Raw genomic sequence first — 17,007 nt, 5'->3', positions numbered from 1 at the left:
GAGGTGATTTTTTTGTCTGTCCCTGCTCTGAGCAGCATTTGGAAAGTCTGGCCCACGGGAGCAGCCACCCTGCACCAGTGTTCACCTGCCTTTCTGTGCCTGTTGGTGTTCCCTTCCTTCAGTCTAAGCAAAGCACAGACTCCTGCATTTTACTGAATTTCCTCTAAATGGACAGCATGATGTATTTATAGTGCGGGAAAACCCATTTCTGGCAGCTCCCCTTGCCTTTGGAGAGCTGCCTTTCCCTCAGTGGGCTTGGTGAAGAGGGTTGGCAGTGAGTGCACTTGCTGACCTGCTCAGGGCTGTGTGGCTGCTGATGCAGAGGTGGGATGTGGGAGCAGGAAGGTGGGACATGGGCATCTGCCACAGCACTTTTCCCCTACTCGTTTAAACAAGAAAGGACATGGGATAGTGCGGAGAGGGTCAGTGTGCTTGCGTTGGACAGCCAGTCACTTAAGGGATGCCTGGGGCTTACTTGGTTTACATGATGTGTTATTATGTATAAAGGATTTTTGATTTTCTATCAAGAATGTTACCTGCTGTTTATTATTGATAAAAAAATACAAAATTTATGTTTGTATGGGATGAAGGACTGTCTTGACACTTCAATTTTTAAGAGCAAGCAAACAAACAAAAAAACCACAACCCCTGTGTGCCAGACTGTCCAGCTGCCATTTTTACAGGGCACCTAGAGGACAAACAAAGTTTCCTGTTCAGTTTTTAGGAGACCTCTTTCCTAGAAATAGGTGCTCCAGTGAAATGTAGGAAGTTGGCAAAAACTCATTTATTGTGTAGATAATGGTATCTTGCTTAATTATAAAATGACGTTTCTTTGAGACATTGTCGTACTGTTTGTGATTGGCTTTGGGTGATTTATGGGATGTTGCATTTTCTTTTGAAAATAAATATCGAATCACGTTGCATTATGTTTTTGTTTCTTCCTTCTCCATTCCCTCCCTTTTTCCAGATCTACCACAGTCCCATCACGAAACAGGAAGAGAGTGAGTCATTTCTGCTGCTGTTCCTCTGAGCTGTTGAAGCTGTCTGGAGGTTGGGCAGTATATTTCCTTGCAGATACACTCATCATCGATCTCTGCTGAATAGGCTGTGTATTCCCTCTGTGGCAGCAGTGTAACTTCTTTCCTTTTCATCACAGTGTCTGATACTGAGGCCAGATAAGAATGAGTTGCAAATGGTAAAAGTTATCGATCACAATGTGCAGTTTTTATTTAACCAGAACTAGCAGGATGCGAAGTTCAATTTGCACCTCTAAACCTCCAAATAACAGAGGGGAAAAAAGATCAGTGAGAGATTTTGAAGACATTTCCCTTCGCAAAGATTGTAATAGGAAAATAGAGGTGGCATTTAGTTCCCTGGAGCTCCCATCCCACCACCTTGTCCTGTGTCTCCCCTTTCACAAGTGGGGTGTACCCTACCCGCTGCCCCAGGGCAGGCTGCTGCCCCTTTGCCTTTCCCCTTTTACAGCCCATTACTCAGCAGTGGCTGAGCATGCCGCTATGGAAGGCGCTGAGGCTTCGTTAGCTGAGTGGAAACTTGCATTCTGTATCTTAGAGCTTACTTTTATAGGCACTTTAATTAGCTGACTTTAATGAGCATAGAGGTAGCATCAACAGAGGCGTAAGCATGAAACCTGTTGTTTGACTGTGTTTGCATTACACGCCTGGAAAGAATGCGACTCAGTGTTTCACAAAAGTAAATACGCTCTATTTTTAATAGATTAGAGTTAGACTTCAAGTCGTATTATACGATCTGTGCTTAATGGTGTCTTTACTCATTCCTGTGTTAGAGCTAAGATATATCTGACCTTTTTGTCGCTGTTGCTCAGAGAAAAGAGAATCATTATAAACAACTTGCTGAAAATACAGTGATTTCGTAGGATTCACCAACATGGCCTGTGCTGTGACTGGAGTTGGTCCAGATGTGTCTTGTGGCTGTGTTTTCAAGCAGCATGTTGGTTTAAGTTAAAAAAAAACAAAACAAAACAAAAAAAAACCAACACAAACCAAACCAAACCCAACAACAGCATGGTCGTTTAGGAGAAATTCAATATAAATGTTAGCACTGAACAGAAAGATATTTTGCATTATAACTTGGACAATCCTTCCAGATATCCCAGAAAAAATAGCAGAAGTAGTGGTGTGATTACAGAAGTTGAAATATGTGTATAGAAAAAAATCCTGTCTTTCTACCTGCTTTATGATGCTTGCAAGACACGCACAGAGATAGGCAGTGGTTAATTGGCTGGAACAAAAACTGTGTTCTGCTTTACTCAGCATATCAAGCAGTATTGTTTTTGCTTTTTAATCTACTCAAGTAGATAAGCAGAAATTATATGATCCTATGATGTGGAAAAGCCTTAACTGCAGATCTTGCAGTGCTCTGGAAACAATTAATCAACTCCTTATCAGACACAAATTCACATGTGGCGGGACTCTGATTTACACTTTTATTATTAAAGACAGAAAGTGGGTAGGGAGCAATGCTGTAACTCAAAATAGACTCAAGGAAAAAGGGAGAACATATGGAACTAATAATTCCTTGTCAGGATTTAAAGAATGCCTGTGTTTTCATGGAGGGATGTACATGGTGCAGATGCATGTGTGAACCAGGCTGTGCGCTGAGGCACTGCAGCTTTGTGTGCCGAGCAGGGTCTGGGTATGGGGCCTTCCCAGTAGTTTTCCATGGGGAGCTGCGTGCTGGTGCTCAGGCAGCTAACCCTTCTTCCCTTGTTTGAAACAGTGGAACTGAACGAGGTTGGCTTCAAGTTTGTACGCAAGTGCATCAACGCAGTGGAAACAAAAGGTAAGGTGCCCACCCTGGCATCAGGAGGTGCCGCCATCCTGGTGTTGCTTCCCGTGGCCTTGAATTATATTGTATTTTCTGCAGTATAGTGTTGTTAGTCAATGAAATGGGACTTTGACTTTTAACTGAAGAACGTGTGTCAGAGGAGCAGAAATCCTGCGTGGTCCAGATGTTATACCAAATCAGTTAGGATTGAATTTCCATCTTTATGCTGTTTTCATTCATCGGTTTCTCATCTTTGACTCTGAGAAAACTCATTGTTAGGCAGAAGGAGAACAGCTCTGGAAGTCTCTCTGTACTTGGGGGACAGGCAGGGGTTAACTGGGATATAGGGTTATTCAGACCCATTTTGTTAAAAGCAGCAGGACAGAAGCAGGCTGATGGATGATAGCTCACCCTCTGGTCTTTCGTAAAACGCCCAGCCTGTACCAGTGTACGTTGCTAGCGTGGGCTCTAGGATGAAGATAAATCGCTCCAGAACAGCTGGATCACCTGGCTGCCGCAGGGAAAGGTGGCTGGTTTCATATCCAGAGCCTTTGGGGGATGTGGTCAGCCCAGCCCTGCTGAAGTGGGGAGGAGCAGGGTAATGAGACCCTCCTCACGTAGCCAGGCAAATACAGCAGTTCTGTCTTTCCTAACATCGGCTAATATTTTCGAAGAATCTGCTGAAACGCATTTGCCTTCTGTGACAATTTGAACAAATTAGTATTAAAGCAGCACTGTTTCCAGAAATGGCATCTTTAGGCAGGTAGGGCTTTGCCAGCTCGAGCGCGTATTCCACGCGTTGGCTGTGCTTCCCTGACCGTGGCATGATCCCAGCAGAAGGTACGTGTCCCGGCTGCGCTGGTGGCCGTGCCCGCCGTGGGCGAGCGGAGCTCCTGCCCTCTGCCAGCAGAGCCGGCCGCTGGCAGCAGCAGCAGCCCCTTTACTGCGGGGCAGCCCGGGGTGCGGGGGGACAGAGTCCGGGTGGTTCCTGGGGCAGAAGCTTTTCGGCGGAGCCAGCACCCCGATAGCTGGGAGAGGAGTTCCACTAGATGGGGCTTTTGGACTTCCCTCCAGCTGGGAAAGCCCCTTGGCTAACGCTCTTTGGCTTTCTCCTGCTTAGGGATTACTACAGAGGGTGTCTACCGGACTGTTGGCAGCAATATTCAGGTGCAGAAGTTGCTGAATGCCTTTTTTGGTAAGAATTAATTATTCTGCGCAACTAGATTGTCCTGTTTTTATATTGCTTAAGAGGGACAGAGAGGATCGGGTTTCACAGTGAGAAATGTCCACCATGGTTTTTGGTCCCTGTGGCTCCTCCGAGGCACATCTTCCCCTTCTTTTCTGGGCTTTTTTCTGCAACCTGCTCTAGTGCCTCTCCCTTTAAACTGCATTTATTTATTGGTGGTGCAACCTGCATTTTACGTTAAGTGACATAAAGCAAGGCAGTGACCCTGGAGCAGCGGGGACAAGCCTTCTCCCATTGTGTGCTAAAAATATCCAGGCATTTTGGAGTCATGTGGTGGGGACACATTCCTGCCACAAGCCTGGAGTGCAGGATGTTGGCCAAGGAGAGACGAGCCCTCGCCCTCTCCTCTGCTGCCTGCGCAGCCAGCACCTCCCAGCCTGGGGCCGCAGAAGCTCCTGGTTGAGCCGCAGCAGCAGCGGAGGGCTGTGCACAGCGGGGCTGCTCGCACAGTCGGGCACATGTGGCATGGGTTTGCCAGCATCACCCGACAGTCGAGCAACAGCAAGAATCATTGCTTACCCAACCATCATGACTCCTTTCCTTTGGTAACAGCCTGTGTCCCCGTTCTTATTTAGGCAGTGCAAATGAGAACCAGACCTGAACGAGCTCAGGGGGACCCTTTTCCTCGGTGGGGTATCATGGAGAGCTATACTGGGAAGGTGGCCTCTGCAGAGAGGCTGTTACCCTGGTTTAAGGTTTTCACCTGGAAGGACTGGGATACCTCACTCTGCAATGTATACGTTAATAAGTCAATGTATACATTTCTGCTGTAAGCCTTTCTGTGCACTGAACCTTGTGTTTCATACAAGCATGGGAATTGGTGGGTAGTCTTTGTACGAGAAACGGTTAAACTCCCTGCAGCAGGTTGTGGGGCTCAGCAGCGTTGCTCCCAGGCTGGGATCTGGCTGAGGCCATCGTGCCCCTGCCCCATGGCACGCATGGGCCGGGGCAGGCTGTGAGCCCCTTAGGTGAGCCCCAAGGGTTGGTCTCCCACATGCCTAAAGGCTGAGCCGTTCTCACTGTCCCTGCCCGAGGGGCTGGAGCATGGGGCAGGAGGTACATTTACCTTGATACCCGTGTGCCTCGGCCTTACTCCAGCTGACATCTGATATTAATGTAGTATTCGCACGCTTTTAATATTGTTTTTTACTATTGTTTACTATTGTTTTTACTATTGTTTATTAAAACAGCTGGTTTGTGCTGACATATAGCTGTACCCAATTCCCACAGAGCCACAGCTTCAGACAGCTGTCCAGTTACGCTTGCATGATGACTAATTACTTAGCCTAAGTTTCTATTGCTTCTTGATTCTCACCCTCCCAATGAATAGCTCTGCGGTTTTCTCCTCTGAACCCCACCAGTGAGTGGCTTTTCATTTTATTTATATGCATTGGTCTGGTTGACCACTTGGCCACCCCACTGTGTATGAACTCATGATGGAAAGTCCAACAACACAGAAATAACTGCTGCAGAAGGATTTCATCCTGAACTTCAGTAAGAAGATAGATTTGTTTGTTTGTTTGCTTGTTTTGTCTCTAGTCCTGTTTCTTTTTTAAAATAAATCATGCAGTTTATTTCTTTAGTCCAGCTGCCCCCCATCCTCCAACTATGTCCTTTACTTCGTCATACTGCAGAAGTGATGTGGTTGTTCGGTAAGGGTAGGCAGGAGCAAAGTGTACTTCCATGCTGTTGTGCCGCCTCCTCTGAGCTCCCTCCTCTCTGTGCAGCAAGAGGGAGTGTTCCCAGAATAGCCTTCAGGGGAGTAGCTGCGAAGGAGGGATTGGAGCTGGACACTTAGATTACTTTGGATATCGGAAAGCTTATCTTGGATCTGTTGAAATGTGTCGTTTCTGCCAGTCTTGGCTATGCTGGGAAAAAACAAACTATAGAGAATATGGTCTCACTAACTTTTCACCACTGCTTAAATGTTACCTTCTGCTGCTTCTTTTGTCCCTAGTTAGCACTGCTCCTCAGCTTTTCTAAAATACTAATGCTGGTACCGTTCTGCTTTTCCCAACCATGAGAATCAGGAGCTTTCCTCATGTGCTGCTGTGGCTTCATTCATCTCGAGAGGATACCCTCCCCGAGAGTGTGCTAGCTATTAACAACCTCAAATGGGCCTTATTTTAAAGCCATTTTGTTCTTCCTCCAGATCCAAAATGTCCAGGGGACGTGGATCTCCAAAGTGGCGATTGGGACATCAAGACGATTACCAGCTCACTGAAGTTTTATCTCAGGTAGCACTGCAGATCCCACCTGCCCCAACTGGGCAAAGGAGCTCGGGGCTGATCCAGGTGAAAAGCGGATTGAACTGCCAGATGTTAACAGCTGGCTGTTGGAAAGGGCAAAGAAGTGACAAAGGCTTTGGGAAGAGGAATGGATTTTTTAATTTTGTATCATTTTTTGAGAAATATACCTGTTGTAGAAACCCCATATCCCATGGGGAAAGCTGTTTAAATAATACTGGCTGGGGGGAGATGCCACTGGGAACCGGTGGTACTGGAGGGCAAGCAGGTTTGCCCATCAGTCCTTCAAGATCAGTCATGAGTGGGTTGTGCTGCCCTGCCAGAGCTTAGTTTTCTTTCTGGTTATTGCAGGAACCTGTCTGAACCCGTCATGACGTACAAGCTCCACAAAGAGTTGGTCCTGGCTGCCAGTAAGTCCTTCAGCTGCCTTGCTGATGGTCCCTAGCCCTGCCCTCCCCAACCAGTGGACATCAAAATCACTTGACAGAGCTCTGCCAGCCCAACACTGGGGTGTCCAGCTGCTTCCCTCTGTAGAAAGAGCAGTGAACCTCTCTTTTGAGTGCTTAATTGTGCAAGGGAGGTGGTGGTGTTTCTTCCCTTCCTTCCTTTGCTATTGCAGTACTCTTCCCTCTAACAGGGTTTCATGCTCTCAGAGGGTCTGGAGAGCCAGGGGATGTCAACTAACCTGAAATCAGCACAAGTGTCCCAGAAGAATTGTTTCTCGATACTATTAATATATTTATTTTAAAACCTGTGAGGGAATGGGATGTGCTGTTGCCATACAGATAGATAGGTGCTTCCGTTAGGTCATGAAATTTGTTCTGGGATGTTGAATCCAAAGTGTCTACCAATACATGAAAGACATTTTTCTGCTGTAGCTCTTGGGACTAAGCCACAGCCAGTATTAACAGAGATTAGCCAAGTAACATGGGTATACTGACAGGGCATTGCCTGTGCTAAACCGGCTAGTCCTCAGCGGTCCTGTTGTTATGGCCATTTCAAATAAGCCATAATAGTTCTGAACTGGCTGCATCCTCAGAGCATGTTAAGAGCCAGCATGCTGAGATGGAGACTACATGGATACAAGGAGTTGATCATGTCCCTCAGCATGAGAGTACTGGCATTTGGAAATTTGTGGCACACTCAAACACTTTGGATTAAAGTATCCTTAACACCCCCATGCCTCCTTGAAGTCAACGGGAGGGTAGGAGAGTGCCTGCTTGTCCTATGTTTGGACGTCTAGAGAATTAATAACACTTCTTTCTTGGAAATGAAAATTTTCCACCACCTACAGATTGTGCTCAAGACCAAGATTTATTAGTTTCAGAACTGGTTAAACCAATGATGGCTGGGTATGTGCAAAATCATAATCCCTCCCCTACCCTCTCTCAGAAACTTGAACCATTAAGCTTCCCAGCTACCAAGATCCCACCCTATTCTTTTCACACTGAGTATTTTATTGTTTCTTGATTATTTATGCTTCTAAGGGTGACCTCTTTGGGTCAGGGACTCAATTTTTTTTCCCTGCAGGACATTTCACCATGTGGTTCAGTGTTACAGCTATCTGGGCTGATAAGATACCCAGCAGAGCGGCCATGTGTTCCCCAGGTGTGCTGGTGTGTGGGGCAAGGGTGCGAAGGGGAATACCCGGCCATGCCCAGCCTGTTTCCCCAACCATGCTCAGAGGCAGAGTGTGACCCTCAGCTCCCTTTCAAGCTTCATTTCTCCCACTTTCCACTTCATTTTGTTTCTCACAATGATTACCCTGTTGCTATGTAATCTCACTTTCCTTCTGCTTCCCTTCGCCAGGTTTGGCCAGCCAGCCCTATGTTGCAGAAGGAACAGCTCCCACAGATTTTCTTTGGTTTTATCTTTCTCTTATGTATATACTTTGAAAGTGGTGGGCACAAACTTTTCTTTGTGTTACTTCTTTGCAGAATCTGAGAACCTGGATTACAGACTGGGAGCCATTCACGCGCTCGTCTATAAACTACCTGACAAGAACAGAGAGATGTTAGAGCTCCTCATACAACACCTCGTCAAGTAAGCAGACATTTTTCTCTAAAGCCAAAGTAAGGGGAATAATGGAGTCAGCAGAACAAGTCTTTTTTTGTGGCAGGTTTGCAAAATTGTATCCACCACAGTCCCCCTAGGAATTTACGTTTTGACTGCACAAATGGTATGATTATCCTTGCTACCCACTGCATTAAGTGATGCTTCTCTTTCTAATTGCCATGTTCATCCCCTTTCTGACAAGTACCAAGCAGGAAATAATTTTAAAATTAAAATACCCTCTGACAGCAGAGCTATAAATTGTCACCTCTCACTCCAGTTAAAAAGAACATTAGTTGTCGGGTTTGGGAATGGCTGTAGGACCTGTGCCTATGGGCTGAACGTGAAGCATGCTTTGGTTTTATGTGCTGCTCTATGGATTCAATGTCCTGAGCCCTTAGAGCAGCACGAAGGCTTGAGTGTGTCAGTCTCTGCTCTCATACAGGCATGTTGGATGCTTGGTGGCACTGAGCCATGCTGCTTCCACCGGTGAGCCACTGCAAGTCTGTTACTTGATGATAATAGCACCAGCACTGCATTGGGAAATGGGTATTTTCCTGCCTCCTTGTCACACCGAATGTGAAGGCTCAGTGTGGAAGCTCTGCCCTCTCCACCCCAGGGAGGAGCAGGGGCACAGCAGGGAGAGAGGCTTGTGGTGAGTCATGTTGAAGCTCAAAAGCAAGGGAGCAATCTGTGTGCAGGTCAGGAAGGACCAGGGCTTGCAGAAGCAATGGCTTTTGTATGACAGGGGTTGCTTTGGACCTTTGGAGAAGTCGTTTTCAAAACTGGACTGTTCCAGAAATAAGCAGGGCTGATCTGGGATTGTCATGTCCTGATACTCAAGGCAAGTGCTTGGCCACCAGTGCCATGCCCTCTCTTTGGGGCGAGGAGGGCTGGCTGGGGGATCCTGCCTGCCATCCGGTTCCAGCCTTTCAGGCACATGTTTGTGTGGTTCTTAGAAACCTCTGCATAAGTGGCAGAGCTGAGTGACTGGCATGCAGTCCGATGAAGCTAACACTGTACTTGTGGTCACTGTGTTTATTCCTTAAAGTGCTTACGCTTAAATTCTGTTTCCTCTCCCCTTTATGCTGACATAAACGCCTTTAACACCAGAGCTACAGGGCAAACTCAGAATTCATTATGTGTCAGCATCAGAGTCTCTCTCCTCTGGTCTGCTTCTGGAAACAGGTAGTGCCCACCTAGGTGGTTAGTACTTCAGTCAACAGTTGGTGCTGCTCCACACGCTTGCACGGTCCTCCAAAGCTTGAAGGCTGCTGGGCAGAGAGAGCTCTGTTCTGTGAAAATGGTGGTTCTTTCAGAAAGAAGATGCTGTGTAGAGATTTACTTAAAACCTCCAAAGTGTGCTCCCTGCATTCGGTCCTCCTCCTTCAGGGAGAGGAAAAATTAAAGCCCAAAGTCAGTTCTGGATAAATAGGGTATTCCAATCGACATGATTCCTTTTGCGTATGTATTGCACAGATGACTTTTGATTGCAGGGTTAAAAGAGGAGCTAGGAGTGGGAAGGGATCAAATAAAAATGCCGCCAGCATGTAGCTCTCCCAAACAGTTGTCCTAGCCAAACGTGCATGTCATGACTAGAGGCATGTTTTGTCTCTGGTAGGGTTGGGAAACAAATTCTGCTGAAACAAAATGAAGAAAATTGAATGACTGATTCTAACTGTATCCTTTTCCATTGCTTGGAATAAGATCTGTTTGGAAAAAACCAAACCAAACCAAAACTTATTCCTTTTATCCCTCCTCTCCACAGCATATGTGAGCACAGCCGAGAGAATCTGATGTCACCGTCTAACATGGGAGTGATATTTGGACCTACCCTCATGCGAGCACAGGAGGACACCGTGGCAGCGATGATGAACATCAAGTTCCAAAACATAGTAGTTGAGATCCTCATCGAGCACTTTGGGAAGGTACAGGTGGCAGCACTGGGAATGCCTCCATGCAGCTCCTGGCTGCTCCATCATGTTTGTGCAAACTGTTGCTGTGGCAACGATGTAGAGCTCTGGCTCCTTTTCCTGGAGTCTCCTTAGGGACTGGTTTTTTTTTTATATAATATACTGTTCTGAAATGCTTCATAAGGAAACAAAAAGTGTAGCAGATATGTTCCTCACTGTTGCCTTTAGCTAGTTCTGAAGGAAAGCCTGAGTCCAGGGATTTTTGCTTTTCTGTTTAAAGAGGAGGAATTTTTATTGGAAAAAAACCTATTCCACACCTGGACCTTACACTTTCCTTAGCTGAAGACAGGAGCTAGACCAGAGCATAACGGGTTTCAAGAGGCACAGTCCAAGATGAGACACTATACAACTATTAATACAGGGGAAGAAACCCCAAAGCAGACATGTATTGAAGGGTTGATGAAAATAATTCAGCTGTGTATACAATCTGTTCAGATCCAAGTGTGGGCAAGTCTGGGGAGGGGAGCTGCTGCCTGGGGTGGAGCTGTCAGAGAAGACTTCAGCAGGCAGCCAGTGCCCCTTGTGTTGGGGCAGTGCTCTGCACAGGGCAGTGAACCCTGGCGAGGGCTCAAGCAGTGTTTGGCTTTCATGGGATCTTTGCTGAATATTTTTGTCCAAGAGCATTGCCTAAATGCACAGCCTGGATTAGTCTGCTGTGGTGGGTGCTGAAGATTCACATGTAGACAACAGCTTTTTGTTGTGTGGTGTTTTGTCTCCTGATGGAAAGCAGAATATTCCACTGTCTTCTGTATTAGCGCTTTCTCCTCGTGATACCTGATATAATGGCTTAGGGTTCTCAGGGTGGCTGGAGGATGATAGAGCCATATGTTGATATTTAAAAACTCAAGCAGCATTTGCATTCAGATCAGCACACCAGGAACCAGATTGCTTTCCTGATAACAGTGCTGGGTCCGAAAGATTGAGTTTGGTCCTTCAGCTTTTCATAATACTTTACATTACAAAGTGTCCAAACAATCTCTTATGTCTTAGAGGAGGGGAAAGTTTGAAGGCATCTTTTAAAGGATGTTGCTTGCTGTAGGGAGGGTGGGGTAGCGCTCCCAACAGACAGGGCAGCACACATGTGGAAGTGAAGCTCCCTTTTTGGGAAAGGAAGAGGAAGACGAAGCTGAAAGAGCAGGGTTCTTGCAAAAGTGGATGTGGAGTTGGAGCAACCAAAGGGGGACCAGATGGGTGGTGTGGGAGTTGGTTGTGGTTCCGAGGATCGAAACCAGAGAAATGGGATGAAAGAGTTCACAGACATTTTTGAGTACCCACACAAGAAGCTCGTGAAAATCACATGCCAGTTCCTTTGTAGGTCTCTGCAAATGCTTTTAATAAGTTCCCACAGCAAAACAGTGAATCGTTTGTGTTAGGATCCTCACACAACTTGCTCCAGAACTGAGCCTCTGTCCTCCCCTCTTGTACAGCCTGCAGTGCAGACTGAGTCAATACACGATTTACATTGCCACCTCTAAGAGCTGGAATTAAAACTTTAATTAAGCCAGACATCCCTTTGCTTACTTTTAATTTCTTCAGCGATAAGGTTAAGTTAGTAACATTTATTAGATTGAGTTTGTAAGTTCAGCATCAGAGTTGAAAGTATCTTCAGCTCAGACATGAGCAAACACTTTAAATGAGTCTAGAAGAGGAGAGGGATATGATTTATATGGTGCAGCATGAAGACTCTAAGGACAAAGTAACTATTCATGAAGTCTTTGTGGATAATTACTGTTTCCACAGCTTATATTTCAATGCCATGGTTAAATTAATTAAGTTGATCACTCTGGAAACACTTTCTTCACTGTACAAACCTTCTAAATATGAGTGTCTGTCAATATCTTTGTACCTTCAGGTTGTTTAACTTGGATTTTCATTTAGAAGGCAGAAGCAAAGCAGAGGCTGCACCCACATCTTAAAAAGAGTAGTTTGCCATGGATTTTAGCATGGTTTTCAGATGTTGAAAAGCATCTTGTGAAAACAGCATTCAGTGGTACCTGTATAAGCATCCGTGGGGAGCTTAACACTTCTTTTTCTTTAAAAAATAATATTGGATTCTTGTCAATATGTAGGATTGAGATTGATATTTCCAAACAATTGCCCTGCTGCAGTTAATCCTTTGCTATTTTAATAATACATAAGCTGCTGCTTTTATATCACGGGCTGTTAATGTCATAGCAAATTCCTCTGAATCCAGGTAGGGGGACTCACTGGACCTTGTATTCTGGAGTGGGAAAAATGTACTGCCCCTGCAAAGGGCAGAGCCCCTGTTGGCATTAAGCATCAGCAGCCATGCCGTGTCACCGAATCGGGAGAGAAAAGCAGCTTCAATGACCAGATTGGGGTTTGGAGCTGGTCTGGGTCTTTGCCCTGAATGTGTTGTTCCTCCCCTCTTTGTGCAGAGTAGGGCAGACTAAGTCAGGAACAAAGCTGGAGTACCAGCACATGGTATTTATACTGAGCCTGCTGAGTGAAAGCCTGGGCAGACTAGGTTGGGTGCAGTTCAGGTCCGACCTTGCCCCTGCGCTCCCCAGGTAAGGAAGATGTGGGGAGCCCAGCTGCCAGTGCCCACCCTCACCGTGGTACATGCTACCTAGTCTTTGGGATCAAGACGGTTAAAGTGGGGGCATGTTTTTCTCTCATCCCCCTTCTTGATTTCCCAGAACTGCTCTTTGGCTGGGAGAAGAAGGAATATGCTTTTGGTCTGAATTACGAAAACAGCGTACTTAATCAAATCAGAATGTTAAATTTCTTCATTTTAAAATTTTTCTGGGTAACACAGTAAAATTGTTCTTCCATAACAAAGCATGCACCGAGGGAGCGGAGACCCTCCTCATCGGTGGGTCTGGCACCAGCTCTTGTCCTCTGGACTTGAGCCGTCTCCTGCTGACAGCCAGGAAGGGACCAGGACGGGCAGCGCAGCCTCGAGTCTCGGCAACTTGTGCTACCCCGTCTGCTGTAACTCACTCTTTAAAGCCTGATATAAATTCAATGAATATCCATGCGAAAAACACAAAAGCAGTGGGTTTGGTCCTTAATGTGGTGTTTCAGATCTTCAAGAGACTGCCCGGAAGCTTAATTCTTTTTCAGCTTTTAAAAAAAGCACTGACATAAGTAAGAACCTCTACATTAAACCCAGCCAATTAGGTGCCATATGACCGGTGAGGAAAGGAGATAAAACTCCTTAGCAGCTTTGTTTTTATGCCAGTATTTCATCCAAGATAATTTCACAGAGCCACATACTTCCTTGTAAGCCAAGAGCTGAAGGGTTTTTTAGCGTTCAATCTAAAACAACGTGGTGGTTTGTTTGGGTGCTTTCTGTAGATTATATCACCTCGCTGGTGTGGAAAACTTGATGTTTCTCAGAAACTGTCAGCTTCAAAACTTCCTTAATCTGCTCCAGGATAATTTGTTTCTACACATTTTGTCTGTATTTGTGATTTTGCTGTGTTAATTAGTTTAGCACTGCAGTTTCTGCAGTGGGTGTGCAAGGTGCAAAGCAGGCAGCCTGTCCATAGGAAAGACCACGGCAGGATGCGTCTGTAGACCCATAACTAAAGCATCAGCGCTGCTCCAGCCCCTCTCTAGCCTCGGCAGCCCGGGCTTTCCCAAGTGCTACCGACCCTTGAGAGGGGCTGGTGCGCACCATCTGTCCCTCTCTGGAGACGCTGGTTAGGAGCTGGGGTCACAGGGCTGGAGCAAAGGGCTGCGAGGCTCTCATGGGCTGTGGCTGGTCAGAGTGGTTTGGAGCAGCCCTGGCTTTTCCAGCCCTCCTGGGTCAGTCAGAGGTGACTTGGGCCACAGATGGGTTCTGTGCCTGCTGGAGAGCAGAGAGGAGCAGGGCAGCCCTTGGCAAAGGCAGCGGGCGGCCACTTGCCATGCAGGAGCTGGGTCTGTGCTCCTGGCATGGCTCAACCTCTGAACTCCCTACTCTGCTGCGAGGTGCCTTTTAATGACACCAGGTTAATGAGGCGAGCCTCTGGGGATGTCATTCAACCTGGTGGGATGGAAGAGTCATCTAAACGTGTCTGTCTTTACAGATCTACTCCGGCCCTCCAGAAGACACCACTGCCCCCCCAGTGCCTCCTCCCAGGGTGGCTGCCCGGCGACACAAACCCATCACCATTTCCAAACGTCCTCTGAGGGAAAGACCCGTCTTCTTCGGTGCTTCTGTGGAAGAAAGTGGAGGTCAGTCCGGCTGGTCACTGGTGCCTTACCTGCCTCTCCCCACTCCTGTTTCTTGTAACACTTTCCAGGAGCAATGGAGATAACAATAGCAGGACTGCACTTCCCAGGCCATGAACACAGCAGACAGCGAGATCTGTTGTTCAGTGAGAAAGGAAAGGAAAAAAATACTCACACATAGGTTGCATCACCTCACAACTCAAACTCCATGGGGATTTATTTTTTCTGTTACTTGTAGCATTCTCCGTTACTTAAACTAAGACTTGTTCTTACATACGAGAAGCCCAGTGGAAAGGTTTTGCAGCTTCAGAGGCAAAAATGTGAAGTGCTGGAGACACAACCGAGGAGGAGAGTTGGTGGGATGGGAGCGAGTGTGCCCGGGCTGGGGGTGGCTGTGTGCTGCTGGAGTCTTGTCCCACCAGAGCGCATCAGTCCCAAGAGGGTCTGCAGGGCTGGCTCAGTTGCTGGTGATTTTACATCCAGAGCAAGAACACTGAAGCACTTTCTCAGGACCCAATGATAGTATTTTCTAGACCAAGTACAGCTCTGCTGTTAAGTTCATTTGATTGTAAGGAAATGGTAAGGCCCTTACTATCATGTTGAAAGGCATGTCAATTTAAGGTCATGTTTCTCTTTGCACCCGATTTGCTGTAATTGTCATTGCAAGCTGTCACCAAAGAGATGAAAAGTCTTTCTCTGGTACAGTTTTCAGAGCTTTGATGATGTTTTAGGCTTAATACTACAAGTGTGCTTTTTGGCACTAGCAAAACATGATTGATTCAAATTGCTTTTTAAAATCACAAGACTGCTCATGTAGCTGGAGATGGCCTTGCATTTAAATGTTTCTCCAAACTGGGAGCAGAAGCATTAGCGTTTGGCTGCACCAAGGCTGCAGGGTGCAATCAGTTTCATAGCCGTGCTTCTGCACCATGTGCCTGGGTCTCTAGCACGGCAAGAGGGATGAGACGAATGATTTTTGGAGGGACGTAAAAGCATGGTACACAGCTTCTCCTGAGCAAGAGTACTGGAAATTTAAAAGAAACCCGTGAGTATATTCTGTGATATTCAGTGTCGCTTCAGTTTTCTTTATTCCTCAGCATTTGGGTGAGCCGCTCACTATTTGTGTTTTGCTCAGGGTGAGGGTCTGTCGATCCCCTGCTGCAAGCATGCTTGTCCCTTGGTACCGCAGGAGCCGCACAGCGCTGGGGGAGAGCTCTGCACTGCCGCGGGGCAGAGACCACCGCGCCTCCACGCTGCTTCCTAACCTGATGGCTGTCTGTCCTCTTGGCTCCGCAGCAGACCGGCACGGCCAGACCCCCAACGGCAGTGGCAGTGTCGGCGTCGGCCCGGAAGCCCCCAAGCCGCTGCACCGCAGCCGCCTGCCCACGCCCCGGCCAGGGGGGGACGAGCCGGGGCGTCCCCCCACCGAGGGCCGGCCTGACCCGCGTGCTGAGGCGGAGGTGGGGAAGATGGTGGCCAGGCTGCAGGATGGAGGAGTGAAGCTGGCCGGCAAGGCTGCCAACGGGGTGGTGGCCAGCCCTGCCCTGAGGACCTCCACGCTCCAGGCCAGGAGACCGGCTCCCCGGCCAGGGATCTACGGCAGAGAGGGTGAGTGTGCGTCCGGAGCCGTGGCTCGCGCCGGGGTCCCAGCCGAAGCAAGGCAGAAGGAATGCTGATCTCCCAGGGGAAGCTCGAGGCGCTCGAGCCGGCCCTCCTGGCTGCGCGTCATGCGCCGGGACAGCCGGAGCGGGTGGTGGGCTTCTCGCCTCGAGTCCTCTTGGTGTAGCTCAGCAAGAGGGGTTGGGAGACCAGAACAGCTTGAGGTCCGGGCACAAGGGTTTGATCAGACCTTGGCCTCCTGAGTTGTCCTGGTTTATTTCAGACAGTGGGTACTTTTGGTCTGTTGCTTACTGGGGGTGCGGCTGCTCTGCCGGGTTTCAGAGCAGCCTGCAGAGCCTGGTGCCGGTGCCGCCCCTCCTTGCTGAGCCAGGCAGGTGCCACCGGTGTCAGATGAAGCAGGCTTTCCATGCAGTAGCTGAGCCTCTGCTTGTGCTGAGCTGAACCTAGCTCAGTGGACTCGTAAAATTTAGGCTTGAGTAGCGATATAAAGGCCATTAAACTCGAAGCAATTTGTACCCCGTCTAACCAGCTGTAAGCACTCTGGATTGTCAGTGCTCTCCTCAGCAGAGACAAGGAAAATGGCAAAAGTCACTACCAGATTTTAATTTCTGATGGGTTTATCTGTCAGGCTCCCTGTGACACAGCTTCTGGCTTACTGAGTCTTTACTGGGAACGTTTATTTCAACAGTTCATCCTTTGGTGTTAAATATAAATAATGATTGTTATTTGTATTCTAATAAGCTTTATACAGAAGTTTATTACAGGTAGAAATAATTAGTTTGGGGCCAGATCTGAGCTGGCATTGTCTGTTCAGTAGAGGAAGGCAGGTGGGCATTTGTGTATCTGCGTGTCTGTAGACATTCTCCCCTGCAACACTAGG

General features: G+C 47.5%; 1 protein-coding gene across 2 annotated transcripts in view; it reads left to right on the top strand.

The window, feature by feature from the left end:
- The window catches only part of OPHN1 (oligophrenin 1), a 75,600-nt gene that overhangs the window by 45,217 nt on the left and 13,376 nt on the right, over positions 1-17,007 (top strand). The window contains exons 12-20 of one of the 2 annotated variants that reach the window (XR_774652.1): positions 968-1,001; positions 2,761-2,823; positions 3,929-4,003; positions 6,207-6,291; positions 6,652-6,710; positions 8,238-8,343; positions 10,121-10,280; positions 14,363-14,510; positions 15,807-16,115. Coding sequence is in view for 1 of the 2 variants with exons in the window: in XM_010572359.1 (XP_010570661.1) it covers positions 968-1,001; positions 2,761-2,823; positions 3,929-4,003; positions 6,207-6,291; positions 6,652-6,710; positions 8,238-8,343; positions 10,121-10,280; positions 14,363-14,510; positions 15,804-16,115 (1,042 nt within the window). In the remaining variant the exon portion in view is untranslated. Of the gene's footprint in view, positions 1-967; positions 1,002-2,760; positions 2,824-3,928; positions 4,004-6,206; positions 6,292-6,651; positions 6,711-8,237; positions 8,344-10,120; positions 10,281-14,362; positions 14,511-15,803; positions 16,116-17,007 lie in introns of both variants that reach the window. The other variant, XM_010572359.1, reaches the window with a different exon arrangement.

This window comes from Haliaeetus leucocephalus, unplaced genomic scaffold (genome assembly GCF_000737465.1).
Source record: "Haliaeetus leucocephalus isolate CR32 unplaced genomic scaffold, Haliaeetus_leucocephalus-4.0 Scaffold340, whole genome shotgun sequence".
NCBI lineage: Eukaryota > Metazoa > Chordata > Aves > Accipitriformes > Accipitridae > Haliaeetus > Haliaeetus leucocephalus.
Note: the sequence above shows the minus strand (reverse complement) of the source record. Positions and strands in the feature narration are given on the sequence as shown.